At 34.3% G+C, this 27,709-nt stretch overlaps 1 protein-coding gene across 1 annotated transcript in view; it reads right to left on the reverse strand.

Moving 5' to 3' along the window:
• Positions 1–27,709, reverse strand: part of DNAH8 (dynein axonemal heavy chain 8) — a 161,967-nt gene that overhangs the window by 117,760 nt on the left and 16,498 nt on the right. The window contains exons 10-26 of the mRNA XM_062573613.1: positions 26,861–26,962; positions 23,962–24,108; positions 22,948–23,145; positions 21,969–22,045; positions 21,432–21,531; positions 21,198–21,317; positions 19,916–20,051; positions 18,741–18,928; positions 17,560–17,640; positions 15,288–15,404; positions 12,586–12,705; positions 11,621–11,762; positions 10,456–10,568; positions 9,501–9,607; positions 7,969–8,065; positions 3,482–3,662; positions 1,421–1,614 (exon numbers count right to left, since the gene is read on the reverse strand). Of these exons, the coding sequence (XP_062429597.1) occupies positions 1,421–1,614; positions 3,482–3,662; positions 7,969–8,065; positions 9,501–9,607; positions 10,456–10,568; positions 11,621–11,762; positions 12,586–12,705; positions 15,288–15,404; positions 17,560–17,640; positions 18,741–18,928; positions 19,916–20,051; positions 21,198–21,317; positions 21,432–21,531; positions 21,969–22,045; positions 22,948–23,145; positions 23,962–24,108; positions 26,861–26,962 (2,220 nt within the window). The remainder of the gene's footprint in view (positions 1–1,420; positions 1,615–3,481; positions 3,663–7,968; positions 8,066–9,500; positions 9,608–10,455; positions 10,569–11,620; positions 11,763–12,585; positions 12,706–15,287; positions 15,405–17,559; positions 17,641–18,740; positions 18,929–19,915; positions 20,052–21,197; positions 21,318–21,431; positions 21,532–21,968; positions 22,046–22,947; positions 23,146–23,961; positions 24,109–26,860; positions 26,963–27,709) is intronic.

Genomic DNA, 27,709 nt, shown 5'->3' on the forward strand with positions numbered 1-27,709 from the left:
GTCAAAAACTTTCAAATTTATTAGCAAATTCTAATCATATTTAACAGAAAAATAGGGATCTGAGGAACATTAAGCATCTACTACCTTTGTGAAAACAGGTGACCAAACAGAGATCAATACACCATAAATTTAATTACACATGAAAAAATCACAGCAGAAAAGGTTTCGTAAGTACTTCTATGAGCCGAACTAAAGTGTAGGAAAGTTTTGTGACTCTGAAAAGCCCCATTTTGGAAATACTACGCAACAGAGAGCTGCACTGCAATCCTATATTGAATGGAAAAAACAACAAATGCTGAAAGCTGTTCTCTCTCTTCCACTCCTTTGTCCAAGAGTGACCTGATGGGCAGTAGGAGGGTTAGCATAGTGCTAGAGAAAAGAGGTAGAAACCAGGGCATATGAGCATAACAATTTTAACTGTGTTACTGTTGAGACTTTTTCTGTAACAGTATTCTATTTCTGTAATAACTAGATCTAGCTAATAATATTTGATTTGACTGTTAAGATTTTAATTAGACTAACAATTATCTCTTGGCTCTGCATATAAGGTGCACCTTTTTAGCCCACATAAACTGCACGTTGCAGTGCAACACACAAGAGATACCAGTGCTCCTGAGGTAAATAAAGTGATAAGATATTCACAGATCTATCTATATAAATCACAGTGTATTCTATTAAACAGAACAGATAACAGAAAACTGAATTAATCTGAGATTAAATAAAGGAGATTTATCAGTCATCGCACTTTCTCCTACCAAACCTCTAAATTCAAACTCTAAATTAAAAAAATCTATTGTAGGAGGACAGTGCAAATTCCAAAGTAGAAGTCCTAGAGACCTCTAATAACCAGAAACAAACTCTTTTTCCTATTGTGCCAGGAACTACATTTTTCTACCACTTCTGCAGATTTAACTTAAAAATTAAACAACCAAATAAATGAGTAGACTTATTTTTTGGATAGAGAATGCAGAACTTACTGCCCAAAACAGCTAACTAAAAGAAGAGAGGTAAATAAAAATACATATTTTAACTCAGAATAAGAGCTCAAATGCTTTCCACAGAGAAAAGAGCACAATTATCAGGGTTTGAGGATGTATAAAGTTCTGTGAGTTGTGATACACATTGTGTCAGACTGGACCAGTGTCTTTTATCTTAAAATCTCTATTTCCACAAACAAGAATGCTATTAATTAACAAATTAGGGTGAGATTTCCAGTATTTATCATGTCACAGAACCAAAAAAGGCAAATCTCAACCCAAAAAGTAGACAGCCTGCCATTACATCTGCTCAGGAAATCTACCAGTACCAATGACAGACAAAATGACAATTTCAGCTTTTCTACATTGTTTTCCTTGATTTTTTTTGCAATGTTTTCTAAATATGATGAGATTAATGAAGAATAGTCCTATATTAAACTCACCTGAACTTTAGCATCTCTATCTTCTGTCCATAGCACCTTATATTTCTGAAAATCCTGTAGAGCTTCACTAGCTACTTCTCTGATAGAGTTCACAGAGGAGGACAGGAGCACAACTAATTTAGAAATATCTTTGTGTTCTGCAACACCTGGATAAAAATTTCTTAGCTTTCTGATGAGCATATCTTCAACTCCTTCTGTAACGTAAATTTACATGTGAATGAATGAACCATTAAAAGCATGAAGTGATACTTCTCCTCTAACCTATGCAGCCAAGTTAAGCAACAATGCCATTCAGTGAGGCTGAATATTCTACTTTGCATGTTTGTCTGTCTACTTCATATGAAGGTAGTGAGTGCTATTTCAAGCCAGACTTTAGCCTAGAGTCAATGATCCCACATGGAAAGAAAATTACATTCTTGATTCTCCAAGTATAACTTCCTTCCTTCTATTGTGGGTATCTGTGATTGTAACCACAATATGACAAGGACTCATAAATTTATTACTTTTTTCCATAAATTTTAAAAAAGCTTTTTAATTGTATAAACCCTTTCAAACAGTATAAATTTCTTGAACTCTGACATGCTTTGAATGAATAACTTTTTGTTATTCCATTTAGTGACACTTTCAAAGTAAAAGCTTTACTAAATCACATCATTTTAGAACACACAAAAAAAGCTTGTCAGGCTTTGGTGCTGCATTTATGTTACAAGATGTTGAGTCCTTTGAGTCTTATCTGAAAGAGGTTAAAACTGAACAAGGAGAAGAAATGAGAAAGGACAATCTAGAGATTCTTATAAATCTCACATGTCCAAATACGCTTTCAGAGGCAGTTCAGATACTTGTAGCTGCTGCTCCAGTGATACCGTTGTTGAAACAGGGGCCCTGTCTCCTTTATGAACTCCAAATAAGCGCAAATTAAATAAAATGCAATTTCTCATGCATCTCCATCTTTGACGAACTATTGAAAATATCAGGGTCAACACAGAGACTGATATCCCTGAGAGCTAATAAGCCCCTTCTGTCATAACAAGGGCCCAAATAGTTTTGAAACTATTTAGGAGACATGAAAAGGAAAACACACTCTTTCTGTTCTCACTGGCGATTGCATGCAACTTTAAGTTCTCTTTTAGTCTTAAGACCTGTTCACTAGAAACACAGTCTCAGATTGATCTATCCATGCCAGTGAACTCCACAGAACTCACTGCCCAAACAATAACATACCCTTGTAGGTGTTGGTGATGTTCTCATCTAGTGAGTAACTTAAAGGTGATGAAAAACAAGCATTTGCTAATGTTACATTTTGACAAAGTAGAGGAAAAAACTATGGCTATCTGATGAGGACGATCTTCTGCCACCTTGCTTTAAGTCCATTAAAGAGAATAAAACCAAACAAAGAAGAATAAAGTCCCAGTTCTGCACCATCAGAAAAAAAAATGACACCCCACAAGATGTTAAGGATATTCCAAAGGAATCACAATAAAGATATAACTATAGTGCAGATCACTGGCTCAGCCAACCAGTTAAGAAGATGTAATGGGGAAAGCATATTTGGGCTTTTATTGATGCTTGCAAAACATATGCACAGATACTTAGAAATAATACTAAGGAAAAAAAAAAATCTACAATGCCTGCAGATCTATCCATAGTGCAAATATTCACATGAACAAACACTTGAAGAGAAAGTAAATGAATTGCTCAAGATCATAGAGAACTTTGTGATGAAACTCGTAATCGAGTTCCCTGTCTTTAAAGATCCAAACCAGCAGACTAGTAATTGGGTAATGAATCATCTGAGACAATAACATTATATGCATAATGTTTTCTAATCCATTTTAGGAGTATAGCCAGCAATTTAAGTCTTTGGTGAAGCGTTCTAATAACATGAGCACAAAAAGCTACTTCTGAAAAATACAGCTAGTAAAATAAAAACAAGAAATTTACTCAAAATAATTACCAGTTGGTCCCTCTGAAACAAAGTGAGCACATTCATAAATATTTAAATTTAATGGCATTTTTTTAAAAGTAAAAAGTTCAAATAAGCAAAAAAAGAAAAGAACTTACTTTCTTCTTTTTTGGCTAATTTTCCTGTTGAAGCAATTTTTCGTGTGCCTGATTCTGTTGTTAAATTAGATTTCTGTAAATGTCGCTGTCCCCAATGAGCAACTCCACGACTTACTTCCAATGTTAATTGAATCATGCGATTGATGGCTTGCTGTATATCATCTAAACTGGGAACCATTACCTATTCAAAATAGTTACAAATATTATTGAGATAAAAAAAAAAAGAAAAAAGATCACATTCAGTTGCATCTAAGTCTTTGGTCCTACTCTGCTCATGGTGAATTGTGGTGCTTGCCCCAGGAGAGAAGCTGGAAAATACAACTTTAAGAGCCTATCTGGATCAGAATTGCCTCTAAAGAAATGAAACACGCTATACTGACCTACCATTTGTACAGTCATACCATAAGCAAACTGATAAGTAGGTATAGGTAGATGGGTATTTTTTGACAACAGTTCTTACAGTTTCTACAACATTTAGAACAGCTTTTTTTGGGGGGGGGGGGATCGTTTTTGTATTTTGGGGGGTTGTTTGGTTTTTTACACTCTGTGGGAATACATTACAAGCCTTGTTTCCTGGCACACTAGAATCATATAGAATTAAAAAATGGCAGATCATGATCTTCCTCTCCGTTCCTCCTAATCACAGGACGTTTTTTTAAAAAAAATCTTAAAATTTGTGAGAGAGAATTATAAGAGGGTTGGTCATAGAACTATATACAGACAACTTATTTTAAAGAAGAATATTTACACGTAAAAAAAAATCTCTCCTTCTTTTGTGCTTATTATATATATATTCACATCATGAGTGACTTCAGGCAATCTACAACAACCACCTGGATCAAGGTCCCAGGGATTCTAGTTGAATAAATACCAAAGGCTTTTTTCTCACAAATGATGTAGTATTATTTCAAAAACTTCTGCAAAAGCACAGCATTTAGTAAATGAAAGGAATTCCATGCAGTAGTCCTGAAAATCTCAACTTATACATTTGGCAAGGATTTGATATCCTAATTCTCAAAGCTATTCGATATCCAACCCAGAAGATGAAGAAAACTCAGATTCAGCTTTCAATGTGCATGGTAAAAAGAACTGGAAGGAAAACAAGGATTCCTCATCTGAATCAAAAAAAACCCTACTAACCAGAACAGAGTCAAGACATAAGCTCTAGTCTGCCATTGCCCACATTGTATAAATGTTGTATGCTCCCTAGCATAATTCAGGATGATGCAAAATAGCTCTCCCCCAGACAAAATTCAGGCCCACTTTGGGACATAAAACGTAACAGGGGCTACTCCTAACAACAGCATAAGCCATTTTATTTCAGTTGGCTTTGAGGTCAGAGAATAGTTCCTACTGCGTTTGACTTAGTAGTATGCATACAGCCAGAAAATCTGGACCCCAAACCTCTTTGAACTATACTGGGGTGAGTAACATTAGTTTCAAAAAAGGCAGGACAAAGACACATTTAATTCTATGTAGGATAAGGTGGAGGATGGGCACACATCAGTAAACATGAAGCTTCATATATAGTGTCACATAAATGCATGTGACCATATAGCTCAAAGAATTTACCAAAATCTTACTAATCTTGTTGTGCAACTACTTAAACGCACTGTAAAACTGACTCAAGTCCAAAATCTATCTTGTATTAGAAGAGCTCTACCTACTACAGGAAGCAGTACTGCTCCTATGAATTTCCATCACTATGAGAACAAAATACTATTTCTGTATACTCACCTTAAGACTTAAACATTTAAAGGGAGATTGTCACCCGAAGCAATCTATCCTTGCTGAATGAAGTGTCCAAATACACTTCCCCCTCCTACCCACAAGAACAACTGATTACCAGAGAACAGAATTTTTGTAAAGGCCTTTGATGCTGTGAAGAGGTCAGAAAGCTCTGAAATGGCAGCAAGTCTTAACCTTTGTGGTATGTACCTATGTATGATCAAGGTATGTACTTATGTATGAAGACATGATCAAGACACAAAAGTAGTATTCTCAGAGAACAAGAATTGTGAGTGAGTCTCCCAATTTTGAAATTGAGCTTTTGAATATAAATAGTCACACACAAAGGTATGAACAGATCCTCAGAGTCTCCTCTCTTTAGAATGAAGATAATAGCTGCAAAATTCATTTTTTCCGAGACAAACAGGGACTGTTCCTAATAATCCAGTGTCCACTAACACACACTGCTGCTCTCAAATGACAGCTGCACATAAGCAGGAAAAGAGAGGTGTGCGAACAGGAGTGCCTTGTAGAATAATGGAAATCACAAATGAGAGAAGCCTGTATTTTTCATTAGGAATTACTTAAATAACAAAGGAGAAAAAATAAAAATCAAGTATTCAACTAAATTAACAATAAGAATGCTTTTCACATTGTGCTGAAAAATATTATCAGGTAGATCCGTATTACTGTACCAGGACTAACAGCAAAATGCCAGAAGTATGAAAACCATTAACAGAATTAATAGTTACATAAACAGGTCAAATAGTAAAAAAAAATGTTAACATTTAAATTAAGGAAGCTGTTAATTAAATCTCATAAAGCTTGTATCTGACAATATCTCATGGATTTCCTCACAAGTAATTAAAGGACTCAGAACATCAAAAAATTAATTTTCTATGCCTTCACAACCACAGAAGTCTGGGGCTGTCAGAACTCAGAGGATAATGCTAGCCATCAACACACACACACACACACACACACACAAAATCAATTATTTATTGATATAGCAATATTATTATAATGCATTGATATGAAGGCAATTAAAAAAAAATCTATTGCCAAGACTGAAATAATTTAAAAACTCACCAAACTAAACGTGCATATCTGTGTCTAGTCTACACTGAAGGGAAAAAAAATGTTGCAAACTCATTTTACCTAATTTCATATTCTGTCAACTACCTGTTAATGATGAAACATAATGATGTTTCATCATTATGTCTGCTAGTCTACTGACATCTCCAGGTAGAAATAAGAGTTACTGCCACAGGCACCTGATCCTGAAACACAAGCTCTACTAGACTCTCCATTTGCTGCTTTAGCAGGATGTCCAAGAGCTATCAGGGGAGGTTTGCTATGAAAATGGCAAAACATAAGAATCAGTCAAGGAAACCAATAAAGTTTTTTTTTTAAAACAGATTATTTTTCCTTTTTTAATTGAAAAATTTGGGAGCCAATTCTGTAATGACACACTTCAGCTGTAGTGTCTTCTTTTAGGTATACTGACCATGGAACTCACTGTTCTATAAATAATTTCTAGAGACAGTTTTAATTGTTCCTATAAGCAATAAAACATATGAGTGATATGTCAACCTAAAGTGACAAAGGCAATAACTGTGTCCATCAGAAGAGATTCTTCAGCCGTAAGACCTAAGAGTTCTGAAACCATTTAGGGAGATAGAGGTTATACACTGTAAGTGAAATATAATATAAAGAAGGAAAAGGAATGTTTATAAATGTCCATCCAAGCGCTAAAACCCAAGATGAAAATTCTAGAGCTCAGATACATTAAAAAGAAGTCATTAACAGCAATACCTATGATACAGTTCTATCTAGTAACACAGAATGGCTTCTCTGGATCACTCAAGCAATTCAGAGGACTTGATGGGGGGAAAAAAAAGGTATGTACGCCTCCCTTACTATAGCTGCATGAACTCCATGTGCAGCAAACAGAGATTGAGGGATTAAACATGTGTGAATACCGACAACATAAAAATTTAACACTTTCACAGATGTTGAATACTGTGTGTGTACACACAGTACGAATGTACAACAGAATGCCAATACAAACACAGGTTCAATGTGAAAACGAGTATCACTATAAAGTAGAACCTTTCTTTATCATTTCAAGAATACAAAATTTTTGATTGTAAAGCAACTGATTACCTTCTCATGTATAAACTAAAAAAAGAAAATACAAATTGCTAACGCAAAATTATCTTACTCTACCCATAAAGAAAACAAATACATCTATGAGCTTTTTGCAATCAGGCTGTCTATTTGTTTTTTGCACACAGGAATCCATACCTCATCTCTTCCTTTTGAATCATCTCACCTTTTGTTCAGTTTTCCTCCTTCTGGTTCTCCTCCTATTGATATGACTACAGCCAAGCTGAGCAAAAATACTGTACATAACTTTTATTACACAAAGAATATAAATCAAACAAGGAACAAGATGATTAAAAAAAACACAAAAAGAAAAAATTTATTCCTAACAATTCAAACACTAAAGGAACACTATAATCATTATGCAAATTACCAGACTGCGATATAATTGTTGGAACACAGAAGAACAAAAAGCCCACCAGGTTCTGCAAGTTCCAGCAAGACACTGGGACTGTGAGCACCAGTATTGGCAGCACACTGACAGGCCTGAGCAATTGTCCTCTGCCTGAATGGATGACCGTTCAAAAGAAGAGTGCAGAGATAATTGTCATACAGCATATTTTACCTTTTCTATGTAACAACATATCACTTACCACATTAGGAATAGCCAAGTGTACTTCAGCTTCTAGGAAAGAAACAATCTCTTCAGATTTGCTTGCACGAACAAAAAAACTTGTTCGCCCATATGTACTTCTGAAAAAAATAATTTTGAAATGTGTTATGAATACTTCACCATGAAACTCCTTAAAATCATCTTACAGATATCGTTTTCAGGAGGTTCTTTTTCTGGGAGAAATCCTCATGGAGAACTTCCACATCAAGGTATCAGCTACTTGACAGAACTTCCAGAAGCAGGATAATTAAAGATTTTTAAGCGGTAATAGACAGATTGCCATCATTCAAAAAAAGATTACTTTGGATCCAGCTACTACTTTCAGATTTTTGTTATTTTTTATTTTATCTAGAACATGTTCTGATTCTGGATTTTAACCTCTCAACTCAAAAACAATGGAAATCTGTCAGTATTTTGAGAAGAGCATAAAAAGAAGGTTCTACTGACCATTTCATGCAAAAACTAAAGCAGTACGTTTTTATATAAATATTCAATAAAGCAAAAAAAATTTCAAAGGTAACAAGCTAGTACAAAATGATAAACGTATGATCTAGACTCATTAAAACTAAAACTAAAAAAAAAGGGGGGGGGGCAAATAACAATTTTTAAATGCTATGACATGGTGACCAAATAAGGGAGAATTCAACAATATGATGCCCTAGCCAAAAACAAAGTTGAAATAATTCTCTCATCATTACAGATGGACAGAGACAAAAGAATTCCTACTGATATCAACATAAGATCATAATTTCAGTATCTTTTCTCTGAAAGATATATTCAGAAAAAGGAAGGAAACCCCTCAAGCTTCAACAATCATAATGTCAAAAAATAGCCAACTTCACTTGCTTCTACTAAATTATCTTACTAGAACTATAAGTAGGCTAGTTCTTCAGTATACAATATATTATACCAAAGCAAATCTGCCTTGAAAGTAAACTCCCAGTCCAGTAGTGAAGACTCCAGTACATGGCTCTTGTTACTATCATATAGAATTCATAGTGAGCATATGGACAATCTTAAACACACGAGAAATAACTCTAAGCACATTGCCATGCTTGCAGAGATAATCTAAAGTAAGATGTACACATGGACAAGCTACCATATATGACTTGGAATGGTCATTTAAGTTTTAGTCATAAGTGTGGGACAAATATACTATACTAACTATACTAATAGCATCTTAAAGGTAATCTCAAAGGAAAAAAAACAGAAATAAACAAAAAATGCTGCAGGTAGAGGAAAAAAAGTGAAAAGAAATTTCATTTTATGTGCAACAAGAAGTACGTGGAACTTATAAAGATGTGATCCATAAAAGAAAAGCGTGAGCCCAAAGCATCACCACAACAAGAACTGAAGGCTTCCGACGTTTTGCTCGACTCAAGCATTGTCTGTAACTACTTGACTAATCATACATGTGCACACAGTGTGAATGTATGTTTCTATTATTACATTAATGTAGAAATAACTATGTTTTGGTAATACTGTTGAAGGAATCTTCCGTTTGCAACTTACTTTGAAACAAATATTCTCTTTTTAAGAGTATCCAAAGACAGTCGGGTGGCTTTCAGGAGACTGTCTAGCAGCTGGTGGCTGAAATACGCAACCATCTCTTTACATTTCTGTAACAGATAAAATGTACATTACTTGCTGTCATGTTCAGACAGGAACAGAAGTTTATTCCAAAAGGTATTGGTCAAACAGATGAGTTTTTGTCTGAAAGGATTTATGCTGTAAGCTACATGAGAAACACAAGCACAGAAGTTAAGAGGAAAAATAGCTATAAGTAAATGAATAAAAGTTGCATAGAAAAGAGGGTGAAATGCAAAGTCTAAAGAAACTATTTGCCCTATTCAGAGACAAAAGTCTGAGTTCTGAATGCATGCAAGAGGCTTCAGTCAGAAAAACGGATGTGGAGCTCACCATGTGAAAGAAGACACAATTATCCAAGAATATTGGTGTATATGTATCTTTTTCAAATAAGAGTAAAAACTAGTAGCCTCTGAGTGTACTGGATCAAGAAAGAACTCCAGCATGTAATGACCACTAGAACAAAACAGCAACTGAACTTTATAGCACTATTACATCTGTGACTAAAAGCTTCTGTGTCTTTGTTCTCTGCTTCCACTTCCCTTCTCTGATGAATATGAAGAAAAGCTTTAAAAAGTACATAGGTGACCTTTCTCAATGAGGCTTTTGTTATGGCTTAGACAGAATATTCTCTCCAATCTTCCTCACATAGTAAGAATTTGTTTAATAAGGGCAACAACATAACACAGAATTTACCCTTTAAAACTAAAATCCATCTTAAAACTCACTATATGGGGAAGCTGTTTGATGATTTTCATGTGATCTTTGATGTTTTCCATGTGATGATCTCTCGTAACATAGATATTCTGTTACCAAAACTCAAGCTACTAATTTTTACTAATTTGATCACACTTTTTAAGTTTCCTTTATGATAAAATACCTTTTTAAAGTCATCTTCTTTATCATCATCCTTGCTGTCATCACCAGGAGGAGTTACAGAACTATTTTCTCCTTCCTCTTCATTATTTCCAAATACCACACGTTTTTCTTTTACTGTAAATTAAAAAGGAAAGTATTTTTTGTTAACTGAAAATTGTATCTGCTTTGAAGAATACTGTCCCCTACCATTACAATCAGAACATTATTGCTATTCACTTTAGTAGCACCAATTGGATCACCTAATTGGTTTTATTTTACAGAGTTGTGAAGGAATAAGATTAACAGCCCAGCTGATTAGCCTCAGGCTAACAAACATCATGCACTGCAAATACACGTAAAGATAGACAGGTAGATATGGATATATCAACTGGAAAAGGCCAGAAAGCAATATAAGCAACATAAAAAAAAATACAAAAGCATCTTTTCAGATTTTTCTGGTTGCATCACACAGGCAGGTGACTCTGACCATGCTTCTCCACCTGAAGAAGATTGAACTCAGGAGATTCCACGTGAGTAAAGGAACTCTCCTGCTGATTGAGCTTAAAGACACATTTTTTCTTAGGGCAGAATGTCTTTCTTCAACCACAAACATAATGGTAAAATCTTCATAAAACACCCCAGAGCAATGGGGGCTAAACACACTGATCAGCTGCAAGCATTGTACCCTGGCAGTTGATGGTGAACTGTATCAGTTTAAGCTGACCAAACAGTAAAGGTTGTCTTTGAATACAGAACGCTGGTATTTGTGAGACAATTCCACTGTGGCAGAAAAGTCACATGGAGAGAGACAGTATCAAATAGCTGATGTAGCTGAGAAGGAAGGAACACTGTATTTTGTGCATAAAAAAATAATAATGAGTTATAAAAAGTGGCTAAGACAAATGGAACTGTAACTTTCTTGCTTTTAGAAAAAAAATTTTGGAAATATAAACAGAAGAACACATCTTAATTCTAGAACCACCACCAAATTACACAAATTACCTCCTAATTTCATAGGCTATTGGTTTAACCTAGCAGTTGTAAATGAAGAGAGAACTGGGATACAGATGAAAAGAAGTCTGGCTGGAAAAAGAAGTCTGAAGAAAATTAACTAAATTTCATGTTGATGCCTACTAGTTAAATGTGTAGAACTAGAGACAGAAAATTTTGTATAAACACACACCTACCTGGCAGTGTGTGTTTTTTTGAAGTTTTCTTAGAATATTTAATTTCATAAATTGTTTCAAATACAGATATTAGTTCTTGAACAGCATCTTCAATGTGCATACTTTTGTGATTCAATAATTCAGCACATTCTTTAGTGTAAAGCTGTTAAATAAAAATATCAATGAATTATCTTAGTATCACTGATAATTTTCTCTCTGTCCCTTTTCCATGGAGGATCAAAATATTTCCCTGAAAACTCGGTTGTTCAGACTGAGACTGTTTGAAGGAAAGAGTGTTCTATTGAGTGTTCTATCAATGAAATAGTACTTCAAAAAGAAAAACAAGAAACCAAATCCAAAATCTTTATTCAAAATTACAAAAATAAGTGCTCTGCTACACTATCAGTATAACCTTAATTGAAAAAAGAAGTCATTTTCAAAATGTAATGGAATTTTAAATGCTAAAACAAAGCATTGAAAATTGAAAGGAAGACACAATCTGAAATTATCCAAATAAACCCTTTCATCTGTCCTTATCAATTTTTTTACTTGTACTCAGTCTGCAAAAAACAAACAAGAAACCCCCCAAAATTCTAGATTCCCCTGGAATCCAAAAAACTGTTAAATTCTCAAATTTATGGGAAAGTATATTTTAATTTCTTCTTAAAAAACAAAGTTTGCATAAGTATTCATGGAAAAATTGATTGCATATGCTCAAGTATCCTTGTACAAAAGAGTATCTAATGGTAAAGCAGCTAAATAAATAAAAATTATATATGACATGTTAGTTTCAATACCTCAGATACCTAAGAATCCATTTATACAATTTTATATATTTTAAGTTTTATAATGATGTAAAATATTTTAATCAAAAAAATACTGTATTTCTCCAATGAGAATAATTATTTTCTAGATGTATACTAATTACGGCTTGTTATCTAAATGTGTTCAAGAATTCAAGCTCAAGGATATGAAGTGGCACATACCTCATTGCAGGTCAACATTTCTTCTACTTTAGTAGGACCATCTACTGGTAAAACAATTAAAAGAGTATTTGATATTTCTTTTAATATTAAATCAATCTGCACTTCACTTAAATCATTAACCTAAAAATGGAAAATCATATTAATACCATACCATCATCTTTAAAACACAACGTATCATCATTTAGAGAACTGTAATATATATACTATGTTTTGGACAGAAATAAAAATCCTATCTCTCTATGCAGCAAAAATATAAATTCCCTAAATGGTATAAAATCCTCTTGGAAAGTGCATTGGAAGCATCAAGACAGGAAAACAAAACAAAACAAAACAAAAAGAAGAAGAGGTAAAAATGCCAACACAAAAGACCTTAAGATCAGAGAGGCACAGAATCACAGAACTGTTGAGGCTGGAAGGGTCATCTGGAGATTATCTAGTCCAACTCCCTCCCTGCTCAAGCAGGGACACCTAGAGCATGGTAGACACGATCATATCCAGGTGTGTTTTGAGTATCTCCAGAGAAGGAGACTCCACAACCTCTCTGGGCAACCTGTTCCAGTGCTCTGTCACTCTCACAGTAAAGAAATTCCTCCTCATATTCAGGTGGAACTTCCTGTGGTTCAGTTTGTGCCTGTGGCCTCTTCCCCTGTTGCTAAGAGAAAAAGAAAGCAAAGCAAATGCCTCATGAGTTATAGTAACTCAGGGGATATTTACAAGGGCTAAATACAGTCTGCTCTTACTATGAATCATCCTCTCTCTCCGTTAACTACAGAGGGAGTCAAGGAAGACAAGTGACCTACACAAAAATTAGCCTTTATTAATATCTTCCATTGCAGACAATCTGCAATATGAATAGCAGAACAGATGCAAATCTGGAAGTAGTCTGTTTATTATTGTTACAGAAAATAAAAATTAGATTGCTGAGAGTATATGTATTCATATCCTGCACAATGTGATAACACAATTCTAAAAACAGTAGTATTGTGCACAGGCTTTAAAAACAAAATCCTGTAATTCTTAAGCAACTGCTCGTTCCATGCTAGGCAACTGAGACATATGAATGCTTGAGAAAGCAAAATCTTCAGAGGAGTTGGAGTTTCCATCTACTTCTTCCTTCACAGATTTCTAGTTAACAGCATCATACTTTGATATTCATTCTGAGATGGCACAAGCCAAGACTACTTCTGAGCTCTTACTGCATGTTTTTATCCATACTAGATATATAGAGAGGCTCATGCCAGTGATGAAAGATTACTGGAGAAACTTTGTTCTTACAACAGCAGTTTTAAGTAGACTGGCAATAATAGGAAGTCAGCCTCCAGACCATTCCAGCTATTCCAGCTATATAGGATACACTGACAGATTAAATAAAACAGAGTAACAAATCAAGATATACTAATATAGGATGATTAGCTTCTTATTCATGATCTTGCTGGCCATGCCTCCAGTTGCAAGACGAAGGAGATTTGCTGTGACTTGCTTCATGGTTTAGTCTTCAGTTCCTATACTGTTTGTGATCTCTTCACTGGGCTTTTGTTTCCAAATTATAGCATTATTAGCATTCAGTCAACTATATTTAAACAGATTGGTCATGGTAGAATCCAATTAAAACTGACTTCTGTCCGATTTTTAACTTCTTAACTAAAAAATTCTGCATCTGTGATATCCTGTCTCTTGTTTGTCACAATATGCCTGTTCCACATCATTTCTCATTTGTTTAGAGTATCCTATGCACAGTAATCTTGACTGAGTTTACATCTCTTTGTATTGATATGGGAAGGGAAAGAAAGTCAGAAAGTAAAAAGCCTACACATTTAAGGAAAATAGAGCATATCACCAAAACATATGATTATTTCAGCTATATTCAGGCTCAGAAAATTGCTGTTTTCTTAGAAGGCTCATCTGTATTTTAGCCTGGGGTTTCAATGGCAAACAGAGCACTTAACCATAATTATGTTGTTCTTCCATACAGAAAAAAAGTGGATACATCCACCAGCTACTATTTTCTATGACAGGGGATATAATTTATGGTGCTACTAGGAGAGATCATAGCCATACAGTTCAACAGTAAAGCCAGAAAGACAATGTGAATATCAAGTGCAAGCTGAAGGCCCTATATAGTGAAAAGAAAAAGAACAATACAAGTCTTCAAGCATCTGAAGGGAGTTAGAAAAAGAATTCAGAAATTACGCAGCAAACATTGAGAGAGGAAAAAAGCACAAGACTTGCACAGCACAGACAGAACTGCGAAGGAAAAGGACACTCTCCTCTATTATTGTGTGGATAGCACAGAGAATACAGTCACACAGTATGCCTGCTATTAATATTGTTAATGCTAAAAAATTTCTCCATTGTAAAGTTTACATAGAGAGATCTTCTCTGTGACTGTGCATACAGACAACCACACAAAAGTAGAGGATGACTGAAAAGCAATCATAATCATAGTCAGAACTTGAGGATAACCGGTGCAAATATTCTACTGCAAGAAGAGACCGTAAGTTCAGACATTTGAGGGCAACAATAGGAGAGGGTCATTGGGAACTTAATTCTTCAAATAAGAATACACTTAAAAAAACCCCAAATGTTTATATATTTCAAGTGGTACAAAAGAAACTAAACAGATTAATTTGTAATATGAAGAGCAGTGTACTTGAAATAATTTCCCTAAACTGTCATTTCACTTAGTGATCAAACACGTATACCTTTTTCAAGAGCTGTTTATACATATAAAGAACTTCGTCAACTTCTTGAAAGAAACTATCCAGTGTCAAAGATGACCAAGTCAACATGGTAAGTGCTTGCCTCAACACAGCTTCCATCTAAGCACAAAAATACGATTATTTCATAGATGAAAATAGGCTTAATAGAAGAGGAATTTAAAACAAAAACTGTTAGTATTAGAATCACTGAGGTCTCTGGTGAAAGATAGACTTGTGTCTACATTTTGTAAGGCAAGTTTCAGGTTTACAAGGAAAACTTCAGGAAAAATTATGCAATATTTATGGTGAGGATGTATGTACGGAGTGTTAATGCATACTACATTCTCCCTCCACAACCACCAAGTGTTCATGCCCAACAAAGATCTTCCCTCTCCTGTCCAGAATACTATCTATTAGTGGTTACTACTAATTCCTAGAATTAAAATTAAGGTTTACTACCACTTCTTATAACTTGTACTTTGACCTACATCTCAACCACAGTCAGTAGTTTGTCTTCCAAATTCCTGATGACTTTTTCATTCCTTCCTTTTTGAATCACATCCAGACTATCTCCAAGTTTTACTGTTACTGCCTCTGTAATATTTTGAAAATCCTCCCTTCCTTACAACTTTCCTTACTAAATTTTTAGTTACCCCATGGTCCATCTCTTCTGGATTTCTGACATCTCCAAGATGTTCAACGTGCAGCTGAAATCAGCTCCTGTTCAGGTCACTGCATTACCTACATCAAGGTCCTTCATTCATTGCAGATCCTATACCCCCAAAGGAGACGTGACTCTCAGGAAAAGAAGGTCCTGTACTACCACCAGGCCTTGAAAATTAAGTTTTCCAGCCTCTTGTGTAGAGGTCCCAGCCACTCTTGTAGATATCCCCTGAAATTCTAACCAAGCACTCAAGAACTTCTCACTGATTTCCCAGTCTACTACCACCACAGTTTTAAATTATGAAAAATTTTGAGCAAGTTCCACTCATGCCTAATTCTGAATAGCCACCTCTCACATTTACTCTTTCATTTCAATATTTGCCAAATTGCTGCCTGGACTTCACCTACTCCTTTCATCCTATTGCCTCTTTTTGCTATATCTATATTGAAGTTAAAACAATGAATTTGGCTCATGTAGACATAAAAAGACTAGCAAATACAGATATTGCTATCATCCTAATAGATACTTCAGGTGTTTTTGTGGAATATATGAAACTCTACAATGCTGGGTTGAGAGCTTTACTGACAACTAACTTAGCTAGCCAAGAAAGAATTTAAGGTAGTGAATGAGTTGTTATCAAATTATGGTAACAATGTAGGCACAGGTTCGGGATGCTCATTCCATCTTCAAGTGTGTGCTTTCTTCCCTATGTTCTGTCTAGGACTGGAATGATACCCTCCTTCCTATAAACTGAAGACTTCTTGTCCCTTCTTCAAAAGCCATTGTCAGATTACTTTTATCACCATCTTCTACTCCTGTTTGTACTTCTAAATTACAGAAGTGTACAAGTCCCTCTACTTTATAATCATATCTACAATGTTATCACTGATGTTGTGACTACTTTATTCCTCTGTCTTTTAAAATTTAACTCTTAAAAGTGAGGACAAATTTTTGTTTCTCATGTTTCAGTACACAGATTATGTAGTCACACAAACTTATGTAAATTGCAAAATTTCTGATGTTAGTATTTACCATCAAAAAAAAAAAAAGAGTTAATTAGAGCAACTTATTTCTACATACCTACATTTGCAAAGGTCTGATAAAACAAAAATATTTTACAGGATAGACATTCTGCAGCTCCAATGAAACCTCTAGTATAGTAAATAACTTTTCTGCATCACTGAAGTGACAAATGCAATTCCCATAGCCAATAATTCTCCCCAAGCAAAGACAAAGACCAAGACATGTCATATTTTAGCAAAAAGAAAAGCTTACTTTCCTATGAAAACATCTAAACCAAAAAATGCTGATTTACTAACATGTGAAAGCCAGAGATCTGTGTAGATGAATACATCCACCAAGCACATATTCTTTGTACTACTGGGTTTACATCTCAGAGCCATTAAAATTACTCTACTCTGTTATACATTATTTGAGCACTGTATAAGAGATTCAAAAAGCAAATTTTATTTAATTTTATACTGGGTCTTCAGGATTTTACTAAAATTCATGAAATTCACATATTTATCCATCTAAATGTTTTAAAATTACAAACTATTATGAAGTTATTCTAATTCTGAAGTGTACTGAAGTTCATTTAGTAACACTAACCTTTTTCATTTTTGGTGCCATTAAGTTTACAAAAACTGTTGGTGTTTCTTGACATAAGTCTTCGTAACATTGGAGAAGACCCTGTTAATTATTAGAGAAGAGTAATTTCAAGAATATTTTAAGTACTTTCTTTACTGAAGCAAACAGCCTGATATACAAAAAAAAAAAAAACAGAAAAGACAAGGAAAGTAGTATAGAAATTCCATTGAAAACATGTATTAAGTGTAGAAATTTATACAGACAGTACACATACCTATGTAAATGATTTCTGAAAGGTAATAAAACTGTATCATGTTACATTAATAGATCAAGGAGGAATGAAAGCAGCCTTCATGTCACACATTTCTAGTCTCTATGCACAACAACCAAAGAGACAGTCACATGCATTAGACAATTAAAATCTCATTTATAAACTGAGAGTATCCTTCTGGCTTGTCTTTTGGTTTCTAAGAGCAAGCACACACACGAAAGAGCAAGCAAGTGTGCCAGAGACCACTCAAAATCTTGCATGTCTCATCCCCAAGATATAAGCCTCTCTAAAATTTTAGAGTAAATACTACAACAAGTACCAGAAATCCAACTTCTCTGGCAGATACTGCAGAGTTCTTGATGCTTTTGTGTGTCACCATACCCTTCAAATAGGATTATATCAGAATTCCAAGTTAGGCTTCTAAAGAACTCCATAAAACAGCTTTCTATTGATTTTCAAAGCATGAATACAGTTCAGATAGCTCCAACTGTTTCATCATCAGAATATATTCATCATTTCATAGGATATAAATAATATATATATATATATATATATATACACACACATACACACACACACAAACACATATATATAGGATTTGTATATATGTTTTATATATTTTTTTTATTTATTTCTGTATTTAATATTTGTGTGCATAAGTGATCAAATACATAAGTTAGAGGACCACATTTGGAAAGCTTGTTGTGCCTAAAACTATTTGCTCATTTCAAAAATTTACTCTCTCTTTAACTACCTGATCTCCAACTTTATCATGCATCCAGGCTGACAAGTTTATTTTTTCTTTTACAAAAATGTAATAACTCTTACTCCTAGAACAAATATGTTGCAAAAGGCCAACTATCATAGATTTAGCATAGCAAAACAGAAATTATTTCTTTAAAAAAGTAATAGTGATCATTTCTAAGCTTACCTCTAAATATAATTTGTTTGACTTCAGGTTATTTTCTATTTTTACTATCCTTTTTGCCTGTTCTGGTACTTCCAGACCCAGCTTTATCATACATTTAGTCTCTCGGACAATCTCCGGAATTTTGGGATCAAAATTAACCAGAAATTTCCCAGTTTTAGGATGACGCACAAGTAGTGTAGCTTGTAATGCTGTAAAGATACTTATGCATTAATTACTAAGATAAACAATTATTTCTGTTATATAAATTATTACGGAGCATAGATTTCTAGTATTTCTGTATAGTGATTAAAAATATGTTGCGTCTTTCAAAATAGCTTCATGCTGTTCTCAGTTAAAAAATTGACTGCCACAGTACCAGCTTTCTGCCATATAAACATGCTTTTCACCATCTAAACAAGCATCAGACCTAGCATTATTTTTGGCATAATTTTTCTAACTCAAACTAGGAAAAAAAATATGAACTTCATTTTCTAGGAACCTGGAGACCCCAAGCTGCTAAGAGATGCTCAGTATCTTAAAGGAATATGTTCATTCAGAAGATAAATGCTTAGGTAGAGATATTCCAAAAATTTGGAAGTAAATAAAAGCTCAAAGAGCTTTTTAATGAACTTCTGTTGACTATGTGATGTGTGATGACAAGATTTTATTCTTATACATTTACTTGCAAATTTGAAGCCACAAAACTTCTATAATTTACAGAAGAACATACTCAGAATTTTTTAAAATATATATTCTCATTTAATCTTAAACTCTCAAAGCTTTGTTATCAAACAATTTTTTCTACGCATAAAGTAATACTTTATCCAAGAAGGACTGATATATCCTGTAACTGTATGAGCTATTATCATGGAAAGAAAACAGGAAGAATTATTAAATAGCATACATGAAAATTTGAATACAAAAATGAATTACTTGGGGCCTTCTTTCCTACTTTGGGAACTTCTTTCACTGCATTTCTTCCAGTTACCTGCCAAACTGTATACTGAATCTGCAACTCTCTGCATCAAAACCAAGTTTTAAAGCCATGCAGGGACACAGATTTGTATTACTGGACCTGCTTATTCAATTATGATTAATATGAACATTTTAAGGGTAAATGAGGCTTAAATATTTGTCCATTTTGATTATGTAAACCTAGCATTCAATAACAGCCAATTACATATTTAATTACTTACCATATTGTAACTGTGAAATTTCCTTCACCCATGCATTATGATAAAGTACCTCAAATTCCACCAATACATACGAAACTTTGTTGTATAATCGAACAACTGCTTTACCTTCTGGACTTTTCAAGATATCTGAATTTTTCTATTAAAACATAGTACATTCAAATTAAAACTATATCAAAACAAAAGCATACTATCAAGGATCCTCTCTCAGTTTAACTATTTTGCTATCCATTATTTCAGTTTACAATATCACAAATTATATTTACAGAGTTAAAAACTGTATCAACTATTTATCATTCCAACTTACAGCATAATGAAGTAAAAGAACTTGTAAGCAATAAATAATAAATATATAAGAGCCATAGCTTTATTATGCTGTTTTACACATCTGTAATTCCTACTGGAATGGATGCTCAGTTCTACTCAAGACTGAACAGCAACTAAAAATTATTTTTAAAAATCTTCTTTTTAATAAGCAATGCTACTTGTGTTAGTCTTCTTTGGAGCAGATTTAGGTGATCATTATTCCCATCTAAGGGAACAGAAAAATAAAATCCTTCACTGAACAGGAGAAGTTAACTTAACAGGAGGTCCTGAATATTTTGTACGAGAACCACTCACACACATTGTTGTATGCAGAGTGGCTACGGAAAAGGCCCTCTGCAGTGAAGCTGGTGATGGGATTCTCATTTGCTATACTGTAGCAGTTGTGTGGGTACTTATTATAAGATTGCTTTTTCAGTGGTACCAGAATATGCACACCACACAATTTTAGGATGTCAGACAGTCAATGTGTTTGCCTTGAGATACTCTTAGCAATGGCTTAGTAAGGAGACATGTTTATCCTTAGAGAATCCTGTAGGGCTAGAAGAATAAAAGAGGTGGATATTAATTTAAAGTATAGGACGCAAGTCTTATTTACAAGCCTCAGTCTCATCCATTACAGACAGAGCCAGAAAAAAACACCATTGTCTGAAATTGTGGAATATTTCTTGGATGATGTTTTATCTGAAGACATCAGTGTCAACGATTCAGTGCGTATTTCCAGCTAAGGGTGCTGGTTCAGCAGCAAGTCAAAGAACACTGTCTCTTTGGCCCACAATAATGGTTACTTTGAATCATATCTTTATTAGCTAGCAATTCATATACAAATACACAGCTTGCCCAGTATATGAGAAGTGACTACATCAAAGACACAAACAGTATGACCACTTTACAAAAATTATTTAAATAAGGACATTTCACTAGTTAACAAAATACATAATTTTTCCTCTCATCAACTTACGTGAAAATAGTTGATTGGTTCACTTATCCTCCTGAAAAGCTGCCTCACCCACAGAATCTTTCCTGCTACAGGTGGCATGTTTCGAGCAAGAGGAGGGTCATCTTTCTGAATTTGGTAAAGCTACAGTAAGGACAATATAAGCTTTAACATAGACATAAGAACAAATACAACATTTTCATATTAAAATTCTTATTTTAACATGGTGTTTTAGTTTACTGCAGAGGAATAAAGTACCTTTTTAGTAGCTTCAAGTTCTGCTACATAATGTTGAAGAATACAACCAACCGTATGTGCTATTTCTTCTTGAAGACATGGCATTCTCAGATTTTGAAACCTGCATTGGATTAGAACCAATTACAATTATTAAAATGAACACATAAAAATGGTATTTCTGAAACACAATAGCTTTTTTTTGGTGGGAGTGCTACAGGAATGTCACATGACATGAAAGTAGTACAAATCTAGAAAATGCTTTTGGATTTGCAATTTTTTGCTTTAAGTTATAGCTTTTTTTAAAAAAAATCTTTAATTTTTTAAAAAATTCTTATGTAATTACAAACTAAATTGTAATGAAATGAAGAAACAGAAGAATATTTTGATGCATATTAGAAAGCTAAGAATCAAAGCGTCTTATAAAGATTATAGTTAATAACACCAATAATGAAGAGCTCTTAATTAGGCCATTAGTTCTGAAATTAGCGGTATTATATAAATCGCGCTAATCAGTCATTTCAAATTACTTTAAAATATTTTAAACATAACTGCCAATACCTTTGAAGTAATTGAAGTGCATTCCGTGATGACAAAATTCTCCCAAAACAAGTACGCATAAATGTTTGTATTTGCATCTAAAAGATGGATAATTTACTACAGTTTTACCGGTCATATAATAGCATTTTGAAATACAGTAATTTCTTAACATAATACCATTACAAATTATTTCTTATAAAGCACAAACTACCAGCCTTAATAGATCTTGGCTGAATATAATAAATAAATGCAATAACAGCTAGTGTCAGCTAAGTAATCTCTTAAAAGGTCAAACATTTTTAACAAAAAAAAACAAAGGACAATTTATTCAAAACAGTTGCAACTTTGTTCTGCTCAAGATTGAACCAAGCTGTAAGCCAATTCCATCTAGTAATTCTCTCAGGTCCCATGACTTTTATCATTTTAGCTGCACAGTAATGGACCTGCAATAAGAGGAGTAAGTGCTATGTCTTACAGCTTTCTTTGGAAAGAGGGAAACATTGAAAGAGCCTCCTGTGATCTATCTGCGACTCTCATTGGGAATCTGGGCACTTGCTACCTTCAACCTTAGAGATTCCAAATGTTTAGGTATCATTTGAACCCATTTCCCCAAGCCAGTTTCAGTTTTGCACTCTGAGTGCACATGTGGCTCCTAGTCATATGTCAAAACTCTATATGTAACACTGCACTGTAGTGGAACTTGACAGTTTACTTCCAAGAAAGCAGCCAATTATTTGATTTCTTTTCAAAGATATAGGTGCCTGAACCTAAGGATCTTTAAATATCTTCAAAGGCAAACAATTTAAGAGTTAAGTAAAAAGCTCTTATAATACATTTTGAAATCTGAAAGCGTATCTTCATAAATTCCATCAGAAAGCACAAAAAGAAAAACAACGTACTCTATTCACAGTCCAGAAGTCTCACTGGCATCTATGTAAATACCAGGTAAATAGCAATAACATTTTTCCACAAGTACATCACAGATAGATTTATTACTTACCTCTAAACCTTCAATTTTTGCCATGAAGTCCACAAAATCCACATCAAATTCTGTTTTTCGTGGATCAAGGATGTCATATTGTTTCTTTTGAACACTTTGGTAGATATTTTTGAATTTTACTGCCATAATATCTATTCCTTCAATGGTAGACATACTCAGTGCAGAAAAAGTTTGCACAATAGTTATCATCTCTGTAATCTGAAATATAAAAGTCATGTTCATGCTTCTAATAAATTATTTATTTACAAACTAAAACCTGCATAAAGTAAACAATAATCAATCCTCTCAGACTACTGCACTCAGAAATGGCAAAGATTTTTTTTTCCCCTTCAGTTTTGACTGTTCGATTAAATAGCATAATATTGGAAAAAAAGTGCTAAGATAGGACACACACATATCGATGATATGAAGAGTTCTCATAATATTAAAAAAAACCACAACCTCTAAGATTAGTGTATATCTATTACATGATATGGAAAAATGCCAAAGAACCTCAGAATCTTTACCTTGTGATAACTGCCCCATCATCCTCTTATCCCTCTTCTGACCTTATTCTGCACCTAAGAGCACCTATTATCTTTTCCATGTAGGCTCTACCAATGCTGATTTTAAATCTTTTCATCAAGTTAGCAAGCCAAATGTTTAGACTACATCAAACAACAGAATCATCAGAAGAACAGTGTTTGGTGGTAGGAGGAGTTTTTAAATGACTTAGCACACTGTTTGAAAGACAAAAACGGGATAGGAGGTGGGATATTTAACTCCAAGAATAGGGGTCTAAATCTAGATTAATTAGATAACTAATATACTAAAAAAAAACATACAAAGAAACTGACAATTCTGAAGGAAACTGTAAACTATTTGGTAAAACACTGGAGTGAACTACTCTAACTATTGAGAGAAATTAGTGAATTCCACAAACTCCTTCATAGGTCAATTATGAGCATCTAATGCTAAGTCTCTTTGGAGGACCCACTTTTCTCTACTAATAATAACAGCTTGCAATATACTTACTTTTTCTAATCTTCTACAAAACGCTTCAAATTTTCCAAAAATGTACATCTCTGATACTTCAAACGTCTTTTCTCCTAGAGTTTCCAAAATCTGTTGCCTTGTTTTATGAAAGCATCTCTGATATTCTTTCAATAGAAAAATGCAGTCCTAAGTAGTCAAAGAACAATTACCATACTCATTATGCTACGCTTATAGGTAAGAAACTTGGGAGCAGTCACCCCAAACCCACTGTTATCACAAAGCAGTTAATCATCAGCAAGTCTAGTTTCAGTAAACAGCTTGTAATGACTTATGTACACTGTTTTTCTTTTCTGTTTGTAGAAATATTTGTAACACTTTGACACAGAGCTGTACAATCCAGTGAAAGACATGACATGGGAAAATGAAGCACCAAAAGGAGTGCAGGAAAGTTTTAGTTTTGGTAAAGCTAAGAATTATTTAGAGGTCAGTTAAGAGCAGGTGATGACTCCTGTTCTTAAAAAAGAGATATTTCAATATTTAAGAAAAGCCATTATTTTACTTAAGAATTGCCAGATTTTCCCTTGGATAGGGAAGAAACAGAATGAAATTTGACATAGAAGTAGTCCATTCGACCCTCAGGGGAATTAAAGGAAACTGTTTATAAAAGCTATTCAAAAAGGAAATTATTTATAAGAGCTAATGAATTCCACCAAAATGGAAATCCGGAAGTGAAATTTAAGTCTAATAAATTTAGCTACAAGAAAGAGCCTTACTCAAGGAAACTTCTTTGAAAGAATTACCTAAAGAGCACAGACCTACTGGAATATACCGGTAAATAGTCAGGCAAATTGGAGTATATAGCTTTTAGTAGTCTAATACCCAATCATTTGCTATCATTTTTCACCAGATCTGATGACAACGTGCCAGTCTACCTCTAAAAAGGGAAAAGAAGTGAAGAATGGGGCACTAGGTAAGGTAAAGAACAAGATCGTTCTTAGGCAAACCTTCAAAGCTGCTGTTAGATTCTCTGACACTGAGACTGCTGCCTCTCCCCAATTTTGGGAGGTCTACAAGCAGAATTTGTTAACGTGAAAAAGGTTGAAGCTTCTGGCTATCACAGGCAGATGAGAAAAAATGTTTTTAACTTCCCAAGAAGGAAAATGCCCAAAGATGAAATAGTTGTCCCAGAAGATTTAAAGCAGCACAAGATCTCGCCAAAGACGATCAAAAGGCAAATCTACTAAGTAGACATTTGCTTTAGCAGACACCACCCCATTTAGGATGACCTGAGGCATTATCACAAAGCAAGAGTCATTGAGACAGTACCCATATCCCACTTCAGCAACGCTGAAAATACCATCTGGAAAGACTATTCAGAAAATTCTCCCTAGTGGCAGCAGAAAGCAGATTTGGAAAAAGAGGTCACTTGTCCAAAAGCTTGAAATGGCAGCTAGTTTGAAATCATGCCTTGTAGTTGACGACTCTAAGTTAAAGTGAGATTGAAGAATAAGCCCTCTTGCTCGGTTGTTTGAATATTTGCCTAAATATTCAAACATTATCAGATGTAAAAGTTATGATCAGTGAGAAATGTAAACGGTCATTCTAATTTAACAAATGCCAGTGAGTTAAGAAATGGGAAAACACTGAAGGCATCATGAAATGGGTAAGACCCATTTCATTTACCTGGACCATCACCAAAAATATATGCTTCTGGAGCCTTTGGAGCCCTTCCTTCAGTATTTCTTAGATGCTATTTCCCTATCAGTTCCAGCCTTGAGAAGCCACATTCCTGCTTTCCTTCATTTTTTTAATACGAATTATTAATAATTAAGATGTATCAGCTAACCAAAAGCATACAAGACTACTATAATGATGCCAAAGAAAGGGTCACTGATAAAGATGGATCCAATCTGTGTTGACCGGAAGCTTGCTGTGCACCTCAGGATTTGAGGAAGCTCAAAATCCCCTTCCAAATACAATCTTTCCAAGCAGAGAACCATATTACCATGATTAAATTAATTCTAGTAGATAGAATAATACAACTAGATCACCTCAGATGCACCATCAGACTTTTTCCAGCTTGAAAGTTCTTTGATTCTTACCTTTTCTCCTCACCACACATTATTCCTCTGACTAACCATTTTCTCACTGACGATACTCTTGTTCTTCTTTGTATTTTGTCTTCCAGTAGCTTTAATGTCATAGAATTGGTAAGGCTGGAAGGGATCTCTGGAGACCATCCAGTCCAATCCCCCTGCACTCCTCCCTAGAGCCTCTATTTTCTTGGTTTTTTTCCTTTCCAATTTATCTAGCCTTCAAGAAGTCAGTTTCCTATCTTGTAACTTTTACAGTACCGGTCATGCTCTAAAATCCTTTCACTCTTTTAATTTCCAAACTCTTCATTCTCACTCTGAAAATACAGTTTTTCCTTCCTACATGGCACTCTATCAGAACTTGTTTTTCCTTCTTTGTCAGTACCCTGTTCCCATCCTCTGTTTTATTTCACATTACTAGTGAGGCTTATTATCATACATACATCCTTACTCTGCATCTCCCAATTTTTTCCCCTCAACTTGCCTTATTTGCTATTTATCTTTGTTTCATTTTTTTGGAAATTGCTTACTATTCTTTAATGATATACTGTTATTCTTTTTAAGAGCCCTCCCTTTTTATTTGTTACCTTCAATTCCATGGTTACTTTGAGTTTTAAATTATATATTTAATAACTGCTTCTCTTCTAAATTGTATAAAATATACATGTTTTTAAGAGCAATATTTAACCTTGAAGCACTGACTTAGAAGGAAATTTTTATTACACTAAGTTATAGAATTCTGAGTAATAAAATATTTGATTACAGAGCTGCCCTTCATTAAGCATGCAATTAACAGTAAATATCAATAGGTAATCAGTTAAAATATCAAAAAACAAAATACAAACCTTGATTTTGCTAATAACTGCTGGTGTCTCTTGCTCCCATACACGAGACAAGCCACCATCTGTAATATATGCTTTACATGTCGTGACCATTTGATTTGTAACCTAGTGCAGACAAATGTAAACAAGTAGGTCTCAAGCTTATAAGAAAATTTACTTGTTTCTCAAAATCAGATAAAATTCCCACATGCATGTCTTAATACAATCAAAGTTCATATAAATTTTATCTATGGGAATAATACAGGCTAATTATTGTATATGTAAGCCAAACATCCTATAAAAATTCTTAAAACATCCCCAGAAATGTGCTTAAGTGTCTAAGAGTATTTGTGAATGCATATAAATTATAAGCATGGCAATATATACATATAAACACAGCATGTCACCAAACATAACTCAAGTACAAAGAGAAAAGTTATTATTTAACTCTAGCTAATCTTCATTTATGTTGTCACTGTTGCACTCTGCAATGTACCCTTATTTAAACACTGCCATTTAAAGAACTTTCTATCCTAACAATATCCCTTTGCCTTGGTCTCCTATGGCTATACAAAGGACAGCATTCTTCTACTTCTCAACTATGGAAATCCCCAATTTTGTAAGGACAGCGAGACAGGATGTGAATGCAGATACAGATAACATCTCAGAGAACAGCTACAGGTAGATAACCTTTTTTAGCCATCAAATAATATGGAAAATTCAGAACAATTCTCCCCACATATCTGTTCTATAGGCAGAATGTAGGAGTCTGTAACCGAATAAAGGCCAAAAAACTGCCCCACTTTAAAAGCAGCCTCACTGTAATACAGTGACTGGTGAAGCTGTCAACAGGACTCTAGTGTCATCTCTAGT

This window comes from Rhea pennata, chromosome 3, assembly GCF_028389875.1.
Source record: "Rhea pennata isolate bPtePen1 chromosome 3, bPtePen1.pri, whole genome shotgun sequence".
Classification (NCBI taxonomy): Eukaryota; Metazoa; Chordata; class Aves; order Rheiformes; family Rheidae; genus Rhea; species Rhea pennata.